Source organism: Mytilus trossulus, chromosome 2, assembly GCF_036588685.1.
Source record: "Mytilus trossulus isolate FHL-02 chromosome 2, PNRI_Mtr1.1.1.hap1, whole genome shotgun sequence".
Taxonomy (NCBI): Eukaryota; Metazoa; Mollusca; class Bivalvia; order Mytilida; family Mytilidae; genus Mytilus; species Mytilus trossulus.
Window position 1 is genome coordinate 72373204 of NC_086374.1, and position 27339 is coordinate 72400542.

General features: G+C 32.0%; 1 protein-coding gene across 1 annotated transcript; it reads left to right on the forward strand.

Annotated features, from left to right (window-relative positions):
- The first annotated feature begins 291 nt into the window (after positions 1-291).
- LOC134707940 (GTP-binding protein 4-like) lies at positions 292-27339 on the forward strand. The gene is made up of 17 exons (XM_063568111.1): positions 292-399; positions 2472-2642; positions 3717-3820; positions 15692-15775; positions 16566-16719; positions 17297-17389; positions 18110-18259; positions 18707-18814; positions 19993-20082; positions 20788-20898; positions 21945-22022; positions 22661-22712; positions 23571-23671; positions 24761-24873; positions 25494-25650; positions 26316-26465; positions 26930-27339. Exons 1-17 carry the CDS (start codon positions 352-354, stop codon positions 27080-27082), a joined length of 1917 nt encoding a protein of 638 aa, XP_063424181.1. The 5' UTR covers positions 292-351; the 3' UTR covers positions 27083-27339.

Sequence of the window (27339 nt, forward strand, 5' to 3'; positions counted from 1 at the left end):
AAGTCTCAAAATATTGTAAACTATTACTAATGAGGAGAGATCCTGTTTGATATTACGGAAGTATATTTTCTCAAGAATTTCAACAATTTCAAAATACATGTAGTTTTCCAAAAAAAAAATAAGTTTATTATTTTCATGGCTTTTTTATTTATCTAAATTATTTTTTCTTATAGAAAACTATTTTAACTGCACCAAAATAGTCCGTGGTATTTGATTACTTTTCATGAACCTTTTATTGGTACTCAGATGTATAATTATTTTCACCAATGAAAATTCAATAAATATTTCACTCCTGATTATATTGTCAACTTCCTTTTCACGTGTGTGCTAGAGTTTGCAACATCAGTCACGATGTCACACTACAATTTCAAGAAAATCACTGTGGTTCCACCATCAAAAGTAAAATCTATTGACCTTTTATTTGAAAGAAACATAATAGCTAGTTATTTAGTCTTCTGAAATCATATTCAAGTGCAAAAATTACAGAAAGATGCATATGTTTACAACATGCCTTCATGTAAAATTTATGTTTACAAAGATAAATATGGGTATAGTCAAATTAGATTGGTTGACAGTTGCTAGCATCAACGAACATAAGTGGCAACTAAGTAAGATAAGTTGTTTTAATAATATGAGGTAGGAATTACTTGTGAATGGGGACAAAGTCTGTATGAATTATTTTTCTGTAACTTAAATATTTGTTAAAAAAAAGAAAACGAAATACTTAACGTTTCCAATTTTGGTTCTGTTGTTAGGTATTTTAGTTGTGATGTTATTTAATTTATGACGTCATATTCAATGTAAACAAAGAAACGCTGTCATCAAGTTATGTTTTTTTCATATCAAACAATTATTAAAAATGAATTGGTATTGAGTTTCTTCCTTATATTTTAATACACCTTATCGCTATTTAGTCCATTCCTGGAAAAACAGTCATTTATACAACTTCCTGTTTAGGTCACGCGGGCCGAAAATGGAGGTCATCAGCAGTGAGCTGAGGGAGGAAAAACTTTAGAAAGTGATCATCAAGAAACTTTGATACAGTATGATCCACTTTTTCCGAAATTAAAATTGAAGTAAAAAAATATTTTGTTTGAAGTATTTATGGTAGTTTAAACAGGTCTCATTTAAAAGTATCATGCATGGTGAATTGTTTAAACAGGGTCCCAGATAGCTTCAACTGGATGAAAAAGTTGTGTAATTTTAGAACTTATCCGGAATGGAATAAATAGCGATTAGGTGTATTAGTAAACCATTGTAAACTGATAAATATATATATTATTCAAAGTCTCATGCCAACATGACTGGAAAGGGAAGAAGATTTCTTTGCAGATGCAGGGATTTAAAAAAGTTTTAAAAAAAAGTTATTGATTTTGAGTTCATTAGTCATGTAAGTAGAAGGAACATTTCGGAAAATTTTCCCAATATTCTCATTTTGAAATTATTTTTTTCCGTAATTGGCGACTCCGTCCCCATTTAAAAGTGTATTCACTGGTTAAAATTGGGATTGAGGAACAGCAGTCAAATCTGCAAGTTCTTTCAATGTACAGTAATGTGTGGCTTTCATCTCTACAATGTTTTTGCCTTCTTCTGTTCTAGTCTGCTTAACATCAGTAGCTTATTTTCAGGGTTGTGATCCCAACCTCTTGATATTTGATTGAAAATATCGTCTCGTTTGTTCTCATAGCAAGGACACTCCATGAGGAAAATGATGCGGTGTTTCACGTGCTCCACAGTTGCATGACTCAGGCGTTAGTTTGGCCTACTCAGTGCTTATAATAGTTGGGTTCTAGCTCTGTCATGTCTGTGTAGCCAGTTCTTAGTTGGGTGAAATATGCTGAAATGTCTTTTTAGTAGGGAAATTGTACAGAATTGAGTGCTTTGTAGTTGCTTTTTTTATTTTTTCAAACGGGTCTCTGCCTCTCTCAGATAATTCTCATCTTCTCTGCCATTTGATGTCTTGAAGTGTTTTAAAGGGTTTTTTTCAGTGGTGCTTCTTATTGGTCCTGTGCTGACAGTGCTGCTGTTTTTGCAAGGATGTAGACCTCATTATTGCTAGTTATAATGGCATGTCCTGGTGACTGGTGTCCATGATATAAGTTATATTAAGTACTTTTTGCCTAAGATGTTGTATGTTCTTATTACGGAAATGTAGCTAGTTTGGGCCCAGTTTAGTGTTAGTAGTCCCACAGACTGTCAGAGAAAATTAGGGATAAATATTTATTGTACAAAAACAAAACAATTTTGATTTTAGTGGAAAATATTCCAAAGTTCAAACAAATACTACAAAATTAAGTAAGTAACTTTTAATGATACTACAATGTTTATTAGATTGATCTCTCAAAAGAGAGAAAAACAATTACGTTTTTTTAAATAGTTATATGAAAGAAATTGGTAGTCTGAAGGTTTAGAATTCTGGATGTTAAAATAATGAGAGGCAATCACAATCTAATGTTTTGAATAATTTTCAGGATTTTATAGACATAGTGCTGTCCAAAACACAGAGGAAGACACCAACTGTAATACACAAACAATATCGTATTGGCAGAATCCGCCATTTTTATATGCGTAAAGTCAAGTTTGCTCAACAAACATTTCACGATAAATTGACACAGATCTTAACAGATTTTCCCAAACTTGAGGTAGGTATTTTGTCATATATAAGTGTGTATGGCTAGGCCCAAAATAGTATTTTCTACTGTCAGGATATAATAACTCATGTATAAGAATTGCTCTGAAATTATTCCACAATGTTTAATACCACAAGTAGTACTTGAAGTTTTGGATTCATTTTGGGGGTTATGGTGCCAACAGTTTAGGAATTAAGGGCCATAAAGAGACCAAAAACAAGCATTTTTGTAGTTTCTGGTCAATAACTTGTGTGTAAGTGTATGGATCACTCTGACATTGTAGCACAAAGTTCCATATCACAAATTTCAAAGGAAGGCTGGGATTGGGCCACATTTAAAAATATTTTGGTTTGCCCAACCCTACCCAAAGGTTGAGACAGTGGGTAGGTAGGTAGGCATTTTCTTTTTTTTCTTCAAAAAAAAAGAAATTGAGGTATCAGATGTTTATTAATCTTCATGCCTATTTGATTAAAAAAAAAATTCTTCAAATCAGGACAATAAAAGAATTTGAGTAGGCAGCTTTTTTCTGGGTAGGTAGCATTTGGGCAAACAAACCTATTATTTATTTTGGCCTTGACTTTGGGGTACTGGCCCAATTTATGCTGAAATTAGGGGCCAAAAACAAGCATTTTTCTAGTTTCCAGTCAATAACTTGTGTTTGAGGGTATGGATGTCTTTGAAATTGTACTACAAGGTTCCATATTTCAAAGGAAAGGCTAGGATTGAGTGTGTGGGTAATTGCTTAAAGGGGGATTCAATTTTTTTTCTAAATTTTCAAATTTCAAATTTTTGAATAATTTCAAGAAAAATCTTTAAATGCACAATAGGTTTGTAAGATCTTGACATTTATTTTGTGTCAAAAACCTATACTATGTCAAAAATCTGATCACAATTCAAATTCAGACAGTATCAAGGTTGAATATTGTGTCCATAATTGCCTCAGCTGTTCAGGGTTCAACCTCTGCGGTCATCTGCTGTCATATCAGATTGCGCTCATGCAGCAATTTATTAAAGCAAAATTTCTTGATATGATGAAGGTTGTGATGGTATGAAACTGATTTTTTAATAATTTTTGTTATATTTTAGGAAGTACATCCATTTTATGCAGATTTGATGAATGTATTGTATGATAAAGACCATTACAAGTTGGCTCTTGGTCAGATTAATACTGCCAGGCATTTAGTAGACAAGTAAGTTATAGCCAACCCTTAGTAGCAGGGGTCGAATTTAAGCTTTTTTGTGTACTGGCCAGCCGGACCAGTGGACTGAAAACTCTACTGGCCCGGCTCCAAATCTACTGGTCCTGCAAAAATGACATTAATTTGACAAACACTAATATAAAGGACAGATGTTTAATTTTGATGCTTTCGTTAACATAAATTAGACAGTAACAAAGGAATAGTCTTTATTTTGATTTGGATAAAGGCTTTGGTAATCTCAATGATTTTTTTTATCAAAATCAGAACAAATATCAACATTGTCTTCCACGTCATCACAATCCTCACGACGACCATACGGTGCCTGACTAGTTCGTCTGGAGCGCTGTCCAGCAATATTCCACATTTCAATAGCCGGGACCGGATCAAATGATGCTATATCTTCAGTGTGAAACATAATGAAGAAAAGATCTGATAAAACAGTTGGACACAATTTTGATCGCCAATCATTCTTGACAAGTTTCATCTCAGAAAACCCCCTTATTGCATCAGCAGGATGAGCAGGAAGGGACTTTATTTCCATCTTCCCTTTGATTTTCAGTTATCTTAATTTTTTTGTACTGCGGTTTAACTCCTTCCAAAAATTTCCACATTTTTTATTGTTGTGAAGGACGCTCACCCGCGATATTAATTAACTTGATCAATGCTAATATCCCCCAGTACCGTGTAATTGATTTCACAGGTAAATTGTTTTGTAAACAAACGGAGATTGCGATGCAATCTGATTTTTATCGACAAATTTCTACTGGTCCGCCGGACCACCAGCTGACAAAATCTACTGGTCCAACGCAAATTTTACAAGTCCCGGACTACCGGACTTGCGCTAATTTCGACCCCTGCTTAGTAGTCAAGTAAAACCCAGCATATTGTACTCTCACCAGCTTTAGTAGAACAACATAGGTTAATTCATGGTCTGATAGATTTTGCTAGGCATTATATTGTCAAAAGTCATTTAATTTCTCTTTTCATCATGTTCATGCTTATCGTTTTTTTTCTATCATGTCTGCACTTTCCAGTCAAACAAATATTGGGACATGTCACTGGCAGACCTAATTGGAAAATCACCGCGATTTTTGTAAAATATTCGGTGTTTTTTGGCCAATCTCCGCGGAACGGATAATAAATAGAGGTTCATCGTAGATTTTCCGTTTTACAGAATATTTTGCGGTTCTCCGGAGATTTTCCGTGTCTCAGGGAATTATCCGTTTGTCCGATAAAACGGGTGTGTATTGAGTCATTGATAGAACCAGTGATGCGTGAGCGACGGTTATTAAAAGGTCGGTTGTATAATCCGTTATGCGTGAGCGACGTTCAATCATTAATTGATCGTTGTATTATCCGTTAAGTGTGAGGGACGGTTGTATTGAGGTACAGATTGTAATATATGTAGAAGTTTACAGAACTATCAATAATCGATTGAGATATACGGAATTTTCAAAAATTTATCACATAATGTTTCTGTAAATTTAGAGAGAAACAGATTATATATTTCTCGGGGTTAAAGGTTTACTTTTATGATTGAAAAATACATGTGTATGTCTGAGGCCGAAGATCATTTAAACTTCATTGGCAAATAGGAATTTTTAAAACGATCTTGATCACCTGCTGATCCATTAATCTTTCAGAATGAAATGCACATTTATACCTCTTGGGGTTGAAGGCATATATTAGCAACATTAACAATATGCTACGATGAGATAATGACAAGTTGCGAATTTTAGTCCGAATGTGTATGTATATGATCATATGGACATACATTCATCTTTATAATAAATCTGTTCATCTGTCATTTGTTTTATTAAATTACTTTTCAATTGTGGTATAAATACAATTTTATCATTGTGTAAGACGATTTGAGAATAATGCTTTCATCGTAAATACTTCAGAAATTATAATTGATTCAAGAACCGTTTATTGGAACAAAAATAAAATGAACGGCCTATAGGAATTTCTAACCTTAGTTGATATCAGGGGTCAATTGGTATAGCAGTATGTAACGTAATACAACGATCATCGATGCATAATATGCATATGTATGTATATAGTATGCATGCAACTGGATTTCGACAACTCGTGGGTTGTCTTTTAGACAAAGAAGTTCCATTTTAAAGATATGAAAGTACGTCAATGCACGTCTTGTAAACTAATCTGTTACTTTTTGAAATATAAATAAGTTATATTTAAGAGATTGGATGGTTATTTCACACGTATTAAAGTTCTTCTGTCATCATTACTGTTTTTCAATTATTTTTTGAGAGTTCGATCTTAAAACTAAGTTCGTCCTGACATTTATGGAATATTTGCCACTGGAAGTTAAACAACCAACAATCAATCATCTTATTACAAAATTTAAAATATGCCTGAGCGATAATATTCTTTCAAATTTTAATGTGAAAGACAGTTTCTCCATTTATAAGAAGGCACTTCCAGGTCTAATTTTAATGTATCTACATTCCGGGACTGAGATTTATTTACTATACTAGCAAAAAAAAAAAGAAAAGAAAAGAAATGATGATACGTTTTTTTTTTTAATAATTAAATAATTAACGTTAAAAATATATGTAATTAACTTGATCTAAAACTTGACCTCGCTCATGATAGAGAATGTTAAAAATCAATTGTGTCGACTGCACGGGATTTTCCAACGGCGGGAAATACCCTGTAACTATAAACACAGGTGATGTTATATACTGACCGATTGTGGAATGTCAATTCAGGGTTAAAGTGATGTGTAATGATTGACATTATTGTCCGCTTGAAAGTTGAGGCTCTAGTAGGTTCATTTCAATTGATAATCGAAAATCTAAAATCATTTTTTTTTTCAAATCAACGATGAAGTTTTGGATATTATGGAAGGGATTTTTTTAAGGACAACGGAGGTACCTTAAAAGTCTATAGGAAAATATACAAATAAAATAATATAAAACAATTACTTGTATCTTATAAATCAATGATAAAGCGACTTCATCAGTATTAACAGTTATAAGATTGCAATCAGATGACTTTTAATTTTGTTTGTCACGGTTTCAGGACTGGGAGTGTATAAGATTACCTTATATTACATTGTATTTACAAATGTTTGTTTATATTGCTTGACCCTTATGGGTGTAATTTTGCAATAAAGATTAAAAATATATACTTAGGATGTTCCATTCTCAGCATTGTTTCTGGTCTGTCTGTTCGTTTGTTCGTTCGTCCGTCTGTCCCGCGTCAGGTTGAAGTTTTTGGTCGAGGTAGTGTTTGATGAAGTTGATATCCAATCAATTTAAAACTTAGTACACATGTTCACAATGATATGATCTTTCTAAATTTAATGCCAAATTAGAATTACCTCATTCCGTCAGTCCACTCAGGGACTTTCTTTACTAAGTAAAGAAAGTCCCTGGTCTGTTAAACATAGAAAATGTTATTGCGGATTGGGCATCCGTGTATACTAGTGACACATTCTTTTTTTTTAATTTATTAAACTTGTTCCCAGTGGCAGATCCAGATTTTTTTATATATAAGGAGAGGGGAGACTAACTGATAATGTCATGAGAGGACCAGCTCCAATCATTCTCAAGTGATTCCCTACATAGTCAATATTTATTTTTCAACAAAGGGGGCGGACACCGTGTCATTCCCCCTTTATAGCCGACTGAGAAACTCAAAGGGCTGTTTAGGCAGTCAATGTCGTCAAAAACTTCTATGTGTTGTATAGCCAGTCATTGTGTCAGTGTAAAACTTCCATGTATATCAATCAATCAAATCAAGACTATTAAAAACTCCTATCAACGCCATTCCCCACTAAATCCGGCTCTGGTTCTATTAATTTCATTATTTCTTCAGCATACTAGTATCGGTAGCATGTGAGTATGGTAGCACTCCGTAGATAGGTCTGTAGTTTTGCATGTATGACACTAACAGTATTAGAAGGCCAGGGTTTGAAGGTCTTTCAACATTCCGAGTGTGGCTCAATTGCAACTATATTTTCTGTGAAGTGCTACCTAAGCCGTGGCCAGGTGAACCCTACCCATTTTTTTCAAAGGATTTTCAAATAGCACATCGAAACACTTCCAGCATTCTATATTTTTTTCACCAAAAAGTTGTACCTCAGCATAATACAGGTCAAGAGGTACATTTGTTTGAGGACCGGGGGGTTTCAATTACTGTTCTTAAGTTTAATTTCCTGTTACTACGAATTTTCGGGATTTTTTTTTTATCAGATTTGCCCTGTTGTCTTTTCTTTTAACTCCGTGTAAACCCTCACACGCGATGTTTACAAAATTATTTAATTGTTTCAAAAATTAAATTTGTTGTATTACCTCTTTTAACAAAATAATATTTAGTTAGCTTTATTTGCGCCTTTTCAAAGTCCAAGCATTGAACATTGCAAACACATATAGATATTTTCAAATGAATTAGAAAATATCTTCCCAAATCGACAGAACGTACACAGAGATATTTGCCACTGGTCTTTACCCAGTTAACGATTCACTCTTAAAATGCATTTCTCAAAAAACGATGGGGAAACAGAAAAAACACAGACTATATATTTTGGATAAACAGCCAGGGACATTTCCAGACATGAATATAACTGCATGGACCATCGCTTACAAGTTTTGTGACAGAACAGACTTACAACTTTACTATAGTACATGTACAGTGCTTAGAACTGTCTCATAATTTTACTCCAGTTTACATAGTGCATTCTTTTATGTTATGATAACAGAACTGTGTTTTATCAAGGTTTATCATAACTTGTATGGTTTTATGATAACTGATTTCTGAGGAATATGTTTAATAATGCAAACTTTATTTAAAGATACGTTTTTTTCCAATTGGCGCTAAAGAAAAGCACCATATGAATATTCATGAACGTACAACGATTGCTCAAAATCGTTATTTAAAAATCCTGTTTGTGAGATGTAGATTCATTTCAATACCGAAATTTCGTCTATATATTAAGTTTCACAAGTGTATAACACGGACAAGCTATCAGAAGGTACATTACTCCCATTTTGTTTTGGTGTGAACCATCGATGTTTACAGCAATATCAAAGAATAAGATGATGATGGTAGAAAGAACTATGGGCGTCATGTGGCAAATATTACATGCATATCGGACCATGAGTTGTCAATCTGTATGAAAAGATTTCCAATACAACCATATTATTGAGAAGGAATGTTTACATGCTATTCTCTCGTACTAGTATTACAGAGTTCTTGGGTTGTTCACCTTAGACAGACATCTTTTTAACGATGTTTAAAAAAAGACAGAACCAATTTAATGTCATATATCCCTATTTTTTAATATAACTATAAAATACCCCTATTTAGCGGACAAGCAGTTTATTCTTTTTTCTGTTATTGAATATTGAATACCAAGAAGGAAAATAAATCCCGAAATTAATTTGAAACTTTGATACTCAATAGTTTTCCAGCAAAATATTCACATCCCTTGGGGATAATTAGTGTTTGTCCAGTGGCATATATAACATGCATGTCGGAACAGGAAATTTGGCATAATGTTCTTTCAGAACCATGTTCACATCATTGTACATTAGGCAGCAACCATTTGATTTTCGGGGGGGGGGGGGGGGGGGGGCTATGGGTTTTTTTTCTGTACAAACTTTTTTTTTCGCCTGTGGCGAAAAACAAACTATTTTTTCGCGGCAAGTCAAAAACATTTTTTTTTCTTTCAATTTTAGCATTACATATAGTGGCAGCTGAGGGTGTAACAAGCAATTTATATAATTTTGAATTGCAACTATCTATAGTTCCGTAACTTTCTATCAAGGCGTATAAAAGAATGGTCGATAAGTGCGTATATTTTTGTTAAATCAATATTTCTTGTATGTTTCAAACTGTCCTTCACTTTTGAGAACGAGTACTTACATTTCCCCAAATTTACCCTTGGAAAAAATGTGAAAACAGATTTTTATTTTATCAAATCTTTTTTTTTTTGGAATTATTTAGATTTTTATAAATAATATTCTTTACACCAGAAATGTAATTTATAAACAAGCTTATGCGTTTAGTAATGACTAGTATATTGGACACGCAAGACAGAGATTTATACTATACACCTGATAGTTCAAAATGGAAAGTTTCAAGATATCGGTCGTATACACTGATCAATACCCTTAAAAGTGAAGCGATGCATGAACTTGCAAGTCCGACAGGAAATCGCTTGAATACCTGAACGTGTCACCTCACAATACATATGGGAGTAATACCTTTAGCCATGCTGGTGATCAGACAAGGGAAGGTACGAATTTTATTACATAAAAGAATTATGAACAAATTAGATTTTCGAAAACAATTTTCACGGAACACTTATTTATGCTCATTTATGACTTTGAACTATGACTTTTTCACCAATTCCCATATAAACAGTTAAAAACGACAGACCTTGGTTACCACGGTATAGCTGACTTATATTAAACCAAATTTCAGAAATCCTTGTATTGTAGTTCCTGAGAAAAATTTTCAACTTGGCTATCATGTGTAAAATCAATCAAGTGTTCGGTAAACAGGAAGTTGTTGAGTGATTTATCTGAAAATGCGCATCAAGTTCCAAGTATAGCTGACTTATATCAAGCCTGAAACCAAATTTCAGAAATCCTGGTAGTGTAGTTCCTGACAAAAAATGTGACGAAAAATATTCATGGGACGGACGGACGGACTGACTGACTGACAGACTGACGGACGGATGGACTGACGGACTGACGGAAGGACAGACAGAGGTAAAACAGTATACCCCCTTTTTTTTTCAAAGCGGGGGTATAATTAAATATCTTACAATGCAAAGCTAGTTATTTGCGATGTGCGATGATGCGTAGCTGCATGGTAGATTACTACGTGAATTAGATCATTTTGATTATCTTTGAATTCACTAACACGTGGCTGTTGACACATTACACACAATATATTTAAAATACCTGGGGCAATTTACACTTCTGGTTTATTGTCCCTTTAACCAGCCAGTGTATCTGTGTATGATGTATTTATCTACTGTGCAAGGGTTGTGTAGCCAGTCAAGGTCGTTAAATGTATCTCTAGCTCCATTGACAGACTCCCATAATATATTCGAAAGCGGATCCCGAATTTTGAAAAAAAAGAATGTGAAAGGACGTAAAGACAACATTACAAATTGGACTTGTGTACATGCAACATTCAATCTATTTCTTGTTTGACAGTTTACTGACTGTCAAACCCGTGTTCAATTTATTATTTTGATATGGTTCCATCATTCGAAAATAAGTTATTAAAATCTCAGTAGGCTAAAAAAAAACTACTGGATTTTACCCACAGAGTGCAACAAACACAGGTCACGGAAATGGTCTATACTACTTCAAACTTTGGCAATCTAAAATAAAATCTTATCAGTCAATTTCATCGTATCACAATTTCATGTAACAGCAGAAGATAGTGCCTTGAAGATAGCTGAGTAAAATAAATATTTTTTTAAACAAGATATATGTAGGGAGCTCTATTTTAACCAACCCGCGCATGAACAGATTCATTTTTTCTTGTATTTACTTCCTAAATGACACGACTCTAGAAATGTTTGCCACTGGACATCAATTTAAAAATTAAATAGAATCAGACAGTCATGCTCGAGCAAATAACATTGAGAACGGAACTTTATAGCAAGATATATACTATAGTGTATACAGATTGTATTTGAACACACACGAGGGTCTTGAATATAGTCTTATAGTTGTAAGTAATTTTTCTGTAGTCTTCATATTTTTCCCCATTATTCTATATTCTTTGTTTTCTTGGTGTCTATTTTATTTACTTTTTTGGCCCTTTGTTGTGCACTTTTTGTCCATATATATTCTCTCTTCTTCTATATAAATCCTATTCAAACCCTTATAAACATACACCATCAAAATGTTCAACTCAAAACCCCAGTTGACTTGTCATCCATGGAGTTTTTCTCAACCGTTGAGAATATAACAAATGCTAAATGAGTCCGTTTAAAAAAAAAGATGTGGTGTGATTGCCAATGAGAAAAGTCTGGATAAGAGACCATATGCCACAGAAATTAACAACTATACATGTAGGTCACCGTACGGCCTTCAACAATGAGCACAGCCCATACTGCATAGTCGTCTATAAAAGGAGAAAAAGTCTAGGAGTCCATTACTGATATTACATATATATATGATTAATGTATCACGTATACGTCTGATGCTTAATTGTTGGCTCTGCTGGAAGGCAAAATATTTAGCTCTTTACTGACTTGTATTTAACAACTGAAACTAGATAAGTTATGAAAATCAAGGAATCTATACATGATATAACAGCAAATTTGAACGGAACCAAAACGCAAATTAGTAAAATAATAAGTATACAACTTGCATTTCAGCATTTTAATATTGGTAATTAATAATGATGTAATGCGTAAATAAGTTATCCTACACAGTGGAACAAATGGGAAGCCAAAGTACGTTAATGTCTGGATTAATCTTCTGCAAAAACAATGTCATTTTGTTTATTTTATCTGGTTAAATCTTCTGACATCAGACTCGGACTTCTTTAGAACTGAATTTTAAATGTGCGTATTGTTATGCGTTTACTTTTCTACATTGGCTAGAGGTAAAGGGGGGGGGGGGGGTGAGATCTCATAAACATGTTTAACCCCGCCGCATTTTCCCGCCTGTCCCAAGTCAGGAGCCTCTGGCCTTTGTTAGTCTTGTATTATTTTAATTTTAGTCTCTTGTGTACAATTTGGAAATTAGTATGGCGTTCATTATCACTGAACTAGTATATATTTGTTTAGGGGCCAGCTGAAGGACACCTTCGGGTGCGGGAGTTTCTCGCTACATTGAAGACCCGTTGGTGACCTTCTGCTGCTGTTTTTCTATGGTCGGGTTGCTATCTCTTTGACACATTCCCCATTTCCATTTTCAATTTTATTTCAATAAACTGACTTAAATAAAATTTAAGCAAGTTAAACTGTAAGCTTGCCGCCGTTGATACCCCTGCCGAAATATTTCGGTTCACAGGAAGTTGTTGAGAAATGAATCTGAAAACGCACCACACGGTACAACCCTGTAACCAAATTGATAGATACAAAAAGATAGATACACAAACAAATTTACTTAAATAAATGTTTAATTTACATGTAATGTATGACGTACTTAAAATCATCTTTGTGTAAAGAAACGTTTGAGACATATATACACAAAAATTTACGCAAATGTTCCATACATAATTTTATTTTAGGTCAATCGACAATTAAACATTATAATTAAATTAAAACAGATATAAATTCAGTTTCTCACGAGACAAAATTCGGCCACAAAATTCTACTGGCTACATATTTTTTATATATGACCAGAGACATATAATGTCTCTGATATGACAAAGTTGCCTCATTTCTTTTTTTGACATGTTTAAGACTCTTTTTGTTTTCCTGATTGAATATACACTATAGTATTGCCGAGTGCTTCTGTTAAAATAAAGTTCTGGTCATGGTTAAAATAGTATGTCAGAATTTGTTAATCTTTAAAAAACTATTTAGAATTCACCTCCGGTAATATTCAGGTGATCGGAGGGCAATAAATTGCGTAATCGCACACCTGTGAATTATCAATCACAACTCTATTAAGGACCTAATTACCGGAAAATCGGACACACACAATTTCACTGTGTAATTAAACAAACTATTGCAAAGATATATGCCGTACAGAAAATTTTCTTGTAATAACAATTGAGCATTACCAGATTTGAAATTTTAATTATGAAATGCATATCATATAACAATATTTTTCTCAATAAATGCTGAAAGATAAATATAACATTCAAGTATTTTTTATTAGAAAAGAAATTATAATATGATCTGATATAATTTTCCCATTGCTTTTCTTGATTATCTATCGAGGTTATTCATCCCCGACTTGATTGCATGTTCTAAATTTTATCGACGAGAATCTCATTCTGGGCCGCGATCTTTAACGGGATTTCACAGAGTTGCCAATCTCTGTGTATATATGTCTCTGCACAAACGATGCAAACGGCTAAGCTCGCACATGTTTTGATCATTTCTTTCAAACATACGTTTGCAAAGTTTACATAAACTTTGACAAACTATGCAAACGCTAAAAATGCTTCTGCAGTTTGTCGTTTGTTAGTACAAACGCTCCATTTGTTTCTAACTTCAACCTGATTAAACGAAGTTGTTTCTACGTTTGTAAAAAAGTCTGATTACCAACAACATGTACATGCATTATTGAAAATTCAAACAGGGTCATTAAAGATTTATCAAACGATGTATTTGTTTCTACTCGTGTATCGTTTGGAAAACAGTAACGCACGCGACACAACGTTTACAAAATTCTAGTTAGAAAGAAATGCGGCCTAAGAAAAATCTTATTAGAATCACAAGAAGTTCTGATAGGTCGTAAAATAAACTTCCCATCACTTTATTCTTTTCACATGTCAATTTAAAAAAAAAAAATTCGCAACGATGTAATAATTGAAAGCACGAGGAAGGCTGACCAAAATGTTCAACTTGCGGCTAGTGATTGACAGGTATGATTATATCTTGGGGCTCTTGTGGGGAGCGTGGTGTCGGACGGAAAAAAAGATTTCCAGTATTCATATATATATAAATGTCGATCTGATGTGGAAAATTGGGAGTTTTTTTTATAGCACAAAGAAAAAGACGTTAGAAAAGTAACAATGTGTAACTATAAACGAATTACTCGTTTATAATCTACGAGACTGATCAGATCGAAGTTTGATAAAAAAAAAAATTAAAAAAAAATAGCATTCAATATCAAACCTTGGAATAAACATGTTCAATGTATACCTGCAAATATGTCTGAATAAATTATATTGTGTATTTAAATTATCTCCATTGAATACAATACAATTTATTAAATGTATCTATGATATCCTCCATAAATAAATATCTGTACAGGTAAAGTTAAATTCGGATCAACAGATTGATTTATGACCTTCCGCTTGTCCATGTTGTATTGCAAAAATATCACAGCAGGTGTTACTCACACTAGAGAAGTGTCAAATCAGTATGACATTATGTCGGATTACGGCATCTGCAGTAATTAAGACTCTGTTTTTACTGTTTTTACAGGAACTGATTTATCTTAACATGACAAATAAAGAAGAATTTTGTAAGGTGAACATATTAATTTGTAGTATTGCAAAGTTACCACGTACATTTTCCTGTTCATTGGTCACATTTAAATAGATTTTTCTTTATTGAACTAAATTCGATATTTAAATTGCAAGTAACTTTAATATCAAAACCACCGATTTTTATTTCTCGACTGAAAAGGGTAATAAGACGGTTATTTTTATCTGACTGTAAACAGTGTATATAATCACAACGATCTATTAATAACCGCTGCTCACAGATAACGGATTATACAACGATCTATTAATAACCGTCGCTCAGGCATCACTGGTTCTATCACTGACTCAATACACACCTGTTTAATCGGACAAACGGATAATTCCCTGAGACACGGAAAATCTCCGGAGAACCGCAAAATATTCTGTAAAACGGAAAATTTACGATAAACCTCTATTTTTTATCCGTTCCGCGGAGATTTGCCAAAAATCGCGGTCATTTGCCAAATAGGTCTACCAGTGTGTTTTATTGGTTTTAGAGTTGAACAATTGCTCCTCAAATTTATTCTCCAAAATTAATTCAGGAGTGGTAATGAAGAGTACTTTATAAATTTATTGAACAGTAATATGTTGTCATTGCTAAGACATAGCAACAAATTTTGTCAGCATACTGTAGCATAAAGCAGTAACTATCATGACTATACTTGACTTAAATGAACAAGCCTGAATATTTCGTGTTGATTTTTTTTTCAGTGTAGCTAAAGACTATTCTAGACTATTGAAGTATGGAGATTCATTATACAGATGTAAACAGCTGAAGAAAGCAGCTCTAGGAAGGTAAGATATTCAAATTACTTACAAATAGGATATACATATAGATTCTGTAACTGTATCAATTGGGATACAATATTTTTCTACTCAAGACATGTCAATTTTAAAATTTAACAGTCTCTAGGCTCTCCCAGCATTTTAAATATTGAAAATTTAATTGTTTAAAGTGGAAAAATATTATATTGCACAAGATTTGGTAGTGGAATCTATTATTTGAAGTACTAGTGCTCTGAATAAAATCAAAGACAAAATTTGTAGGCTTTTTGCTTATTACTTTTCCATTCTATTGATTTAATTATGTCAAACTCTAAATGTGTGAAGTTCAACATGTTCAAGGTTTAATATATTGTAGCCAAGTGTTAAATAATTAATAAAGAGTTGGAAATAAACAAAATAGACGATTTTACCGGCCCACTGTGGACGGCCAACTTTTGCCAACTCTAGCTATAATCTCGTTTTTGGACCAAACTTTTGATTACAAATGCTTATCTGCTTTTTTCAATTGATTGTACTTGCAAGTCTGTTGATTCAACAAAAGGAATTGCATGCCCACTCCTATGGGTGGGCACAGTGGACAAGCTATACATTTTGCAGACCCGGTGCCCAATCCTACTGTGGACAGGTGGAGAAATTAAAATCCACCTGAGCTGTAGTGTATTGTATTTAAATAGCTATGCGTATTGACAATTATTGCTATTGTTCTATATATTTTGATTTAAATGTAAAAAGTTTTTGTTCATGGTTTGATAAACAAATTCATGTCATTAATGAATAAAGGAATAAATTTTCATTGTAGAATGTGTACTATTATGAAGAGACAGAAACAGAGCTTGGAATACCTAGAACAAGTCAGACAACATTTATCAAGGTTACCATCGATAGATCCAAATACCAGAACATTACTTATATGTGGATTCCCTAATGTCGGCAAATCTAGTTTCATAAATAAGGTATAAAGTCATAGTTTGTTTCTGTATATGTGTACCTGTAAACTCAGTCATATACCATGTATTCTGAGCCAAGATAATAGACTTAATTTTTTAACAGATCTATACAGTTTTTTGTCCATTTTTCAATTATGTTTATTTCCAAAGCACACTTAACATTTTCTGTTTTGACAAAAAAAGGATGACGTAGAAACTCTTGAAGTAACCCAAAGCAAAGTTTGTCTGTCATTTAAAATTTACATTGACTCATGCTCTCAATACGGTACGATTGCTCATCTCCAGTTTACATGTACCATTTGTATTTAAAATTTAGGAGATATGGTAGGATTGCAAATTAGACAAATATCTACCAAAAGCAAAAAGGTGAAGATAAACAATTACATGTTACTGTATGGTCTTCAACAATGAGCATAAACCATATTGTGTAGTAAACTTATAAGATTCCAGATTGATTCCAAACTATTTATAAATTCAAAAGAGAAAAATAACATCATGTAGTGTATATCAGTGTATATATTTAATTTTATACTTATTTTATTTATTTAGTGTATTAAATATATCAGTATTTTTAATTTTTCAGATAACCAGAGCTGATGTAGAAGTACAACCATATGCCTTTACAACAAAGTCATTATATGTAGGACACACAGACTATAAATATCTCAGATGGCAGGTCGGTCTTATTACCAATTTCTTGATTTCAGTTCATACATTCTTTCTATTAGGGCTATTCCAGAAAAAAATGTATGGAATAGCTCTTAATTATTTTCAAAACTTTTGGCTCTGGAGAATATTTTTTTTCCACAGATCACAAACATTTTGGTAACATTCTAGTTACTCAGTCATCTAAGAGCAAACAAAAGAAGTAAAATAGTTCTAACAATTGATGTTAAGCGGGGTAAAAATTAACTGTTTTTATACGCCTAATAATGGGACTTATGGTATACTGTTGTCCATCTGTCTTCGACATATAGGACATTTTCTTTAAAAAGGATTTCACCAACTTGCAAGAAATTTTGGTGAATTGTTTATAAATAATAGACATGAGCTCCCTTTTAATTTTTATAAATTTTAGATTTTACGTTTCCGCGTTACAGGGTTTTATTCATAAAAAAGGGGATTTTCTAGTTTTCGGACAATAACTTAAAAATGCTTTCAGCAGGCTCATGAAACTTAAGTGATTTGTTTATATCTTTTGATGAAAGCTCCCTTTAGAATTCTATAAATTTTAATTAATTAATAATTGTATGAATGTAATAGTGTAAACATGATGAATGATTGATGTGTGTACTAATGAGTTATTTTGAGCATGAATGAATTCATATGGAGTCAAAACATTTAGTAGGTAAAATTGGAGCAAAACGTCTGTTAAATTTGATTGTTTTATTAACAGGTAGTGGATACACCAGGAATTTTAGATCACAGTTTAGAGGACAGAAACACAATAGAAATGCAGGCTATTACAGCTCTGGCCCATCTTAGAGCTGCTGTACTGTATGTTATGGATGTATCTGAACAGTGTGGACATTCACTAGAACAACAGGTACGTGCCTCTTTAGATTGTTCCTCAATGATAAAAAATTACAAAAATAACTGTGACATTAGATTTGATCAGTTTTCTAAGCTTTTATGATAATAATCATGATTTTTTTAATTGATACACAGCAACACTTATCAAAAAGTAAAATCACAAAAATACTGAACTCGGAGGAAAATCAATTTGGAAAGTCCATAATCACATTGCAAAATCAAATAATAAAACGCATCAAAAACAAATGGACAAGAACTGTCATATTCCTGACTTGGTACAGGCATTTTCAAATGTAGAAAATGGTGGATTACAAGAAAGCAGAATAGTTGAAATAAAATTATAGTATGTTTATTGAAGTGCACATGTATTTTTTTCTTGTATTGGTTTAGCTTTACACTTAGGATAAAAAAAACATTAGAAGCATACTCTATTATTTCGTACATTCTGCTTCTATTACAGTTGGAATTGTTCAACAATATAAAACCATTATTCGCCAATAAACCTTTAATGGTATGTGTTAACAAAATAGATGTTCTCAAGTTGGATGAACTCTCACAAGATAAACAGGTAAGACCATATATATAGTGTCTTTAGTTTTATCTGGCTTAATGTAATAGGTATAGGAAGATGTGGTATGAGTGCTGTACCATTAAAACATACATGGTACCCAAGGAAGGCACTTTAAAAACACAGTGACTACCAATAGAAGCAATTTTAGAGTCCTGCATACATTTAAAGCCCATTAAACACTATATTTCACACCCACTTACAGTGGCAAATTTAAGTTGCTTTTCCTGGGTCCCATGTGTGAATTTATGTACATGTAACAGCCCTGGGTGCCAATGAGTCATCTCTGCTTTTATTACAATATTCTGTAAACCTACTCATTTTCAGGATCTTTACTAGGTTTCAAGATGAAAATGTATGTATATATAAATCATCATAAATGTTTCAAAATAAAACTTTCTGTATAGGAATAAATCACCAATATTTGAAATCATGAAAATAAGTTTTAAAGCTTAGTGCGGAACTGAGTTTGTTTGACAAAATGTTTGATTGACAAAGATTGAGATAATTAAAGATATATTTCTAACGTAAATTTTCCATGAATTCATAATTTGTGGGCTAAATGTGAACAATGAATTCAGGTTATTCAATGAACAACATAAGAATGGCAAAAGCTAGTACACACTAAATAAAAAAACACATGTAAATAGTAAGAATGAATGAAATGCCCTACAATTTACAGTTGTTTTACGAAAAGTTTTGATAAAGATAAGTCAGAGTTCCTTATCAATGTATATGATTTTAACCATTACAGAGGACTGAAATTATTGAATTCAATTATAATGTTCATCTCCTTTATTTCCTATTAAAATTTTAACTTCTATCACTTTTGGGCTTTCTCTTTCAAAGTTAAAAGTTCTTTACTTATTAAACTTCCCTTTTTATACCTCTGCCACAGTGGAGGGGGCATTAAGTTTTACCTTTGTCTGTGTTCCACAAAATTTATTTCTGTTCTTTAACTTTTGTTTGCCTAAATCAAATGTAAGGAAAATTTTACACAATGTTTATCACCACCAAACGCAGATCAAGTTTGAATTTTGGTGGTCACATTCAATGTTCTGGAGTTATGACCCTTTACAATTGTAATGATAAAAAAGTCATTGTGGCTTGTTCAAACGTGAACTTTTAAAACATAAGCATCAATAGATATGACACATAATTATTTGATTTGATTGCAGCAAATATTTGAGGAGTTTAAGACCGAAGATATACCAGTATTACAGATGAGTACACTGACAGAGGAAGGAGTTTTTGAAGTCAAGTCGCAGGTATATTGATAAATATATTGTGTTAAAAGTTACTTCTAGTTATTCCATGAGATGCATCATAATTTGATAGTTGTATCCCTGTAGCAGTTGGGTGTTTACAATGCAAATTCCAAGCAATCTTTACCTGCAGTACTCACAAACAGTTTTGTTTCACCTTGAAAACAGATTAGCACTGAATGCAAATATATTTTTAAATGAATATGAAAAAAGTATTTTCTATAAATTTACAAGGACAAATATAATATATTTGTTATTATCAGAATACAATATAATTTTGTATGTAAGGTGTCTTCTGATTGGCTGACCTCGTTTTGTTTCTCAGCTCATAGACATAATTTAATCATGTAACCGTGACGTCATCAACGTTTTTTCATGGTTTACTACGGTTTAAAGTGGATTTTAGAATATGATGTCACAATATTGTCTTTTAAGGAAGCTTTATTTTAGTTTGCCATTCAACTTATTTTTGTCATTCCTTATTATGAAATTTGTAATGATTTGTTTTGGTTATTAAGGTGAACAACACATTTATATTTAGACTTCTGAAACTTATATGCTGCTTAAGAAACTATTCCTGTCTTTCAAATTACAGATTTGAAATAGAAAAAAACACACATATTTCGTATTTGTTAAGCTATAGTATAGACCAAACACAAAAATCAAATAAGCTTGTTATCTCACATGTAATTGAAATCTCTATTTTAGGCTTGTGAAAGACTGTTAGCTTACAGGATAGAAACAAAAATGAAATCAAAGAAAGTAAATGATATTCTGAACAGATTACATGTAGCTGTTCCTTCTAAACGAGATGCAATAGTAAGTACAAAGATAACAATATGTTTAACCTTTAATTTTAAGAATTCAAAGATGTACAACATGTACATTTTTATGATTTGACAATTAGATATCTATCCACCAAGATTAAATGATGTGAATTTGAGCAACTATTGATGACTTACTGTACAACCTTCCACAAAGAGCAAAACTTGCTTTATTGTAAGCTATAAACAATCTGAAATGACAATGTAAAACAATTGGTTTGTTTAATGTTTATTGCTTATATTTTTAGATAGAATTTAAACAATTTTTTAATATGTTTTTATTGATTTTCTAATGAAAAATGCAAAAATGAAGTTTATTTTAAAGAAATAATAAGAAGTTGATATTATCAATTTTATTGAATGAAAGATACATATAAAAGAATTTGTATGAAAATTTATTATTATTTAAAGTGAAATGAACAGTGTAAATGGCATTAGACGATAGATGCAACATTATAACATAAAGTAGTTAAGTTAAGCAACTTGGAATTTATGTACACATTTTCATGCCCCATTTATGGGCATTATGTTTTTTGGTTTGTACATCCATTCGTTCGTATGTCCGTCTGTCCCGCTTCAGCTTAAAGTTTTATTCAAGGTTGTTTTTGATGAAGTTGAAGTCCAATCAACTTGAAACTTAGTACACTTGTTCCCTATGATATGATATTTCCAATAGTAATGCCAAATTAGAGTTTTTACCCCAATTTAAAAAGTAAAAAATGATAGTGCAGAAGGGGCATCCATGTACTATGGACACACTCTTGTTATATTGTAAGATGAATGAAACAACATCTATAATGTGAGTGTAAAATTATCTGCCTTTTTGATTCAATGCAGAAACATTTTTCTGTCCATTATGACCATATGTGTTGATCTTCTCTGAGATCAAACTGACAGCCTCTAAAACAAAACAAAAACCAAGCATGCTAAACATACAGGGAAAACAAATTAAAAAATATTGTGTCAGTCATTTACATAACTACCAGTATCTTAGAAATCCTGTCAATGTAGAGATGTTTTTAATCGAGCTGTTTATTTTAGGCACGTCCACCATGTATACCTCAGGCAATATTAGATAAAAGGAAAGCCATGGAAACAGATAAACCTAAGAAAAAACTGGTAAATTTAATTTATTGTCACATTTATTGTGTATTCTTTTGGGGGGGAGGAATGTGTTTCCACATGTGTTTGTTAATAAGGTCGTAATTGCATATATCAATTTTGTATGTAAAATTGCATACTGAGGATTCATTATTATTCGTTTGGATACTAATTTCCCTGGATTTCATGGATAAAGATAAACCACAAAATTAAGTATTCAAAGAATATTCTGTAAAGGGTTTTATGCAGATTTTGTCAAACCAATGAAATCAATTATCCACAACAATGCAAATTTTCCTCAACCCACCCAAATTGGTACCCACGAAAAATAAAGGAATTCAAAGTACCTCAAAGTGAAATCAGTAAAGAATATTGCATGGTGATTTATTCATGTTCATGTTTAAAACTTATAATAGATCTCAATAATTCAGTTTTCAGTTGGGAACAAAAGAATCTTATATTTTTTTTTATCATCCTTAGTAACTAGAAGGCTTAAAGTCTAGTTGAAAACATTGATACAAATTTTAAAGATTAAAAGAGTAGTGATGTTATGTTTTTTGATAATGATGTTAATTCCTTGTATTCATAGTTAGATAGAATAATATCAATGGCATCTTAACATTACTTTTGTTTTATTTGGTGCTCTTACTTTTCAGGAGAGAGATTTAGAAGTAGAGATGGGTGATGAGTATTATCTGGATCTTAGAAGTAAGCATAGACATAGTGTATCTATACCCTGGGAAAGTCAAGGCCAATAGCTCTGACAAGTGCAAAAGTTTTAAAAATAAATCTCAAAATCCTGAATAATGACAAATAAAACGCATGTATACAAAACGTAATGAATCAAACAAGCAAATTCCAATTACTTTGAAAACAAATATACAGATTATAATTTGTAGATTTATATCCAACCATCATGACTAAAAAATACATCTATGATATTAAAATATGGAATATAGTACAGTAGGAGACTGTCATTTATAATTAAGGAATGAATGTAATATTTTTTCTGTCAGAAGAAGTAACATAAAAAATTTGGTGCACACTGAATAACGTGCGTATCAGGTTATTTAACAGTGTGGGCCATATTTTTAATGTTATTTTGAATAAACAGAAAAAAATTTACAGTCATTTCTTATAATTTAATTCTCAATTCCATTTTAAACTGTAGAAAACCATGAAAAAACGTTGATGACGTCACAGTCATATGACTGAATTATGTCTATGGGCTCATAGCAAAATAACGTCAGCCAATCGGGAGACGTGTTACATCCAAAATTAAATTATTGTTATATGCACACACAAAAGAGTGGTAGATTGATTGTTGTTTGTTAAACATCAAGTGGCAAATATTTCATGGGTATTTATTGTGAGAACAAATATGATAATGATAAATCCAACTAGGATGGAGGGTAGGAATTAAGAAAAAAAAATGAAAATGAGCGTATAGAGAGTCTCCCACAAAAAGACTAAACAAAAGCAGGTTAAAGGTCACTATAAACATGATAAGAATTATGAAATTTTATTTTTCATTTATCAATAGTCATTACTATATATTTGTTTCAGAACATTGGGATTTACTTAAAGAGGGAGAAAAGTATGACAAAATACCAGAAATATGGCAAGGACACAATTTGGCAGATTTCATTGACCCAGAAATTATGGAGGTACAGATTTCTGAATAATAAATAGCAAATCACACAATAAGAAGACAATAGTTAAAATAAAATATTCTACTTTATTGCTTATTCCTTGGATTTGTTCTTAGCTGAATAAATTGAGTTTGTAAATGACATATTGATTTTGTCTTGAAAAATAAATTTTAGGAATTTTTTGGCTACGTTTATCCCGTAAATATTGCCTTTTAATTCAATTGATGCATATAGTCCGTTTGACTTCTTTAAATCTTCAAAAAATAGTTCTTAAAATTTCAATTTTAAAGATAAATATTTTTTTTCTTCATGTATGTTAATGTATGATATATACAAACTCTTGACTATAAATATCATAATTTTAAACCTATAATAAAAAAAGTTACTCATTAGGTCTCTATGTTACTTCAGTTTATTTTAATATAAAATACCCAATGGAGTACGTTTTAGTAGTGTAACAGCCTTCCATTCAAAACAAAAACATTAAACATGTGCTCTAAACCTGTTTTATTGTACCATGTAAATTAATTTTTAAGAATTATTTTTTGAAAATTTATAGAAGTCAAACGGACTTATAGTAACTCCCACTTAGTTTAAAAACTTTGATCATTTATGATCTTTTTAAAAGCTTGATAATCTTGAAATATGTTATTTTCAAATTTTTGCCTCAATCTTGTATTGTTATAGTTTTTCATATCACCCTACTCAAGTAAGGTAAACATGCTGCATAGGAAAACAAGAATAAATCTATTATCAATAGTCTTGAAAACTCTGTGACAGTATTGGCTTGTCTTTATCTCAGGGCTATTGCCTTTTGATGAGATTGTAACTGAGAAACAATTCCTTGGTCAAAATACTTTTGATAATCTATATTTACAGACTTAATAAAATAGGATAATTACAAGTTTGCATTCAAAACAACTCATAATTTGCATGTACAAAGTACCAGGATAATTATGTATATTGACATATTGTTTAAAGGAAGATCAATATCCAGTTATAACAGCAAATCTTTGTAATGCACCAAAGAAATTAAAAAGTTGTATATCAACTGATTAATAATGTTATTTGCATATGATAATTTATATTGATTTTATTGTGTAGAAATTAGATGCCCTAGAGAAGGAAGAAGAATTGAGAGAACAGGCTGGTTATTATAATAATGAAGAGAGTGAGGAAGATGAAGAAATGCAGGAGATAAGAGCAACAGCTGGAAGGTAGGTCATCATATTGTATAATGAAGATAACATTCTTTGGGCAGGAGATAAGAGCAACGGCAGGAAGGTAGGTCATAAGTCATGCTACTTTTATGAGCAGGAGGTAAGAGCAAGGGCAGAAAGACAGGTCATAGGTCATGCTTCTTTCATGAGCAAGAGTTTAGAGCAACTGCTGGAAGGTAGGTCATAGGTCATGCTACTTTGTGCAGGAGATTAGAGCAACGGCTGGAAGGTAGGTCATAGGTCATGCTACTTATTTGGGCAGAAAACTGCTTTAAGGAACTTTAAATTCAAACAACAAATAAATTGCCTATTACAAATCTGAAAGATTTAGGGTCATTCCTTTGATTTGTACCATTTGGTAGTATGGTCATTTTGTAGTATGCTGTTAACCAATCACAAAGTTTGGTGAACCTTCTAAAAAAATATTACCCAAAAAACATTAGATTCTCCTATGATCAATTATTCAAACATGTTTTTGGGTTTTTAAAATGAAAAAAACTATTTTGAATACACTAAATTATATATCAATGTGAAAAAAAGTATAAAGAACCTGTAATTGTAAGGAATAAGATATGAACATTTTATATTCATTGTTTGATATTGAATTTATTTTGTAGAATAAGAGAGAAAAGAAAAATAATTGTTTTGGAGTCCAGAGAAAAGAGAACTATAGAAAAACCAAGATTGCCGAGAACTGCCAAAAAATTAGACACAAAGAGAATGACCTCAGAAATGGGAGAACTTGGTGTTGATGTGGACATTGATGATGATGAAGTAAGTTCAGTTAACCGCCAGGCACCAATACTTATTGTCAGATTTATCCTTAAACCGCCAGTCGCCAACACTTATTGTCAGATTTAAGAGTACATTGTCTCCTATATTCAATTTATTAACTAAAATATTTTGTTACTTGACCTTTATACTTTATATGCTTTTGCATACATGAAAATTCTATTACACAACAAAAATGCATTCAATTCTTTCATATTATGAAACAATGTGGTTTGGTTCATCGATAAGATGTCAACTATAAACCTTGTTACTTCCGTCCAGGTTAATAAACCAACATGGCCACCTTGTCTAGAATTTGAACATTGGGTCAAATTACAGTTTTGGATAATATTTCTAACTATTGCAATAAGAGAAAAACAATGAATAGTAGATTGAAGTATATACAGAACTGGAAAAACGATATGAACATTACCAGATCTATCTTTTCTGAAATTTTCACAAACCCAATGCAGTTATTGCCCTGCAATTTTTATGTCTACCGTTTTTTTCTTCAGTTTTGGCTGTTATCAAAAACTGGTAGCTATGTAAAACATGTTAATTAAAAATGCTCAGTAACACTCTTGTTTAATAATACATTTCAATATAAGAATATTCAAATGAAATTATTGGCTCATTTATTTATTCCTATGTAAATTATATTATTTTAGACACATCTTGGAAGGGCCAGATCCCGCAGTGTCACCAAAAAAGCTCTGAAACGTAAGAGAGAGCAGTCTATGGAAGTGGATACCAAGAGCAAATCAAGGAGTAGATCAAGAACAGTACCTAGAGACCAGTCTGGTGTCAGAGATCCTGTGGTATGTTAACATCATTTTTCTGCTTAAACAAAATTAAGATAAGATACACATCACATTTGTCCATTTTAAGTGTCATGTACATTTAAAGGCAAATTGGCATGCACCTTTGTACTCCAGATGTTATTGTGAAATGTTTACCATTGCACCTATGCTATTGAGAATAAAATTAGCATATCAAACTAAAAACCATCTTTCTCGCATAAAATAATATAACAAATATGAGTAAGGTAAAAAGAAGTTCAGCATGGTTAAAAAAAAGATGAGAAATTAAGCATGGTATTGAATAAATAGTGGATCATAACAAAATAATTTCCAGCAAAACATTTATGAACAGATTATATTAACCAATGACAGCTATAATTAGCAGAGGTAGTAGAGAGTAAATGAACCAACATATTTAAGCCCCTGACAGCTGTAATTATCATCTGTACTGTAATAATTGGTAATTAATTTGTATTCCACAGATGGCTAAGAAAGTAAAGAAGATTGCTATGAACGCACAGAAAGCCAGGAACCACCAAGCTCGTAAGGGAGAAGGAGACAGAGTTATCCTGGACATGAAACCTAAACATCTCTTCGCTGGAAAACGAAAGCAAGGCAAAACAGACAGACGTTAAACATCTTTTATTTTTGATAATGGATGGATCATGAATATAAGCTTCAAACTAGTTATTGTCAAAATGGATATTGGAAAGTTAACGTTTTTTTTTAAAGATTTTAATCTCAGTTAGCTGTTTACATATGATATACAATGAAGAATCTTAAACAACAGCCATGTTATATTCCAAACTGTGTAAAGCCTGACATAATTTAAAGATACATTATGGATGTTATTGTTAATGATAAAAATACTTATTAAACAAATTCCACAGTG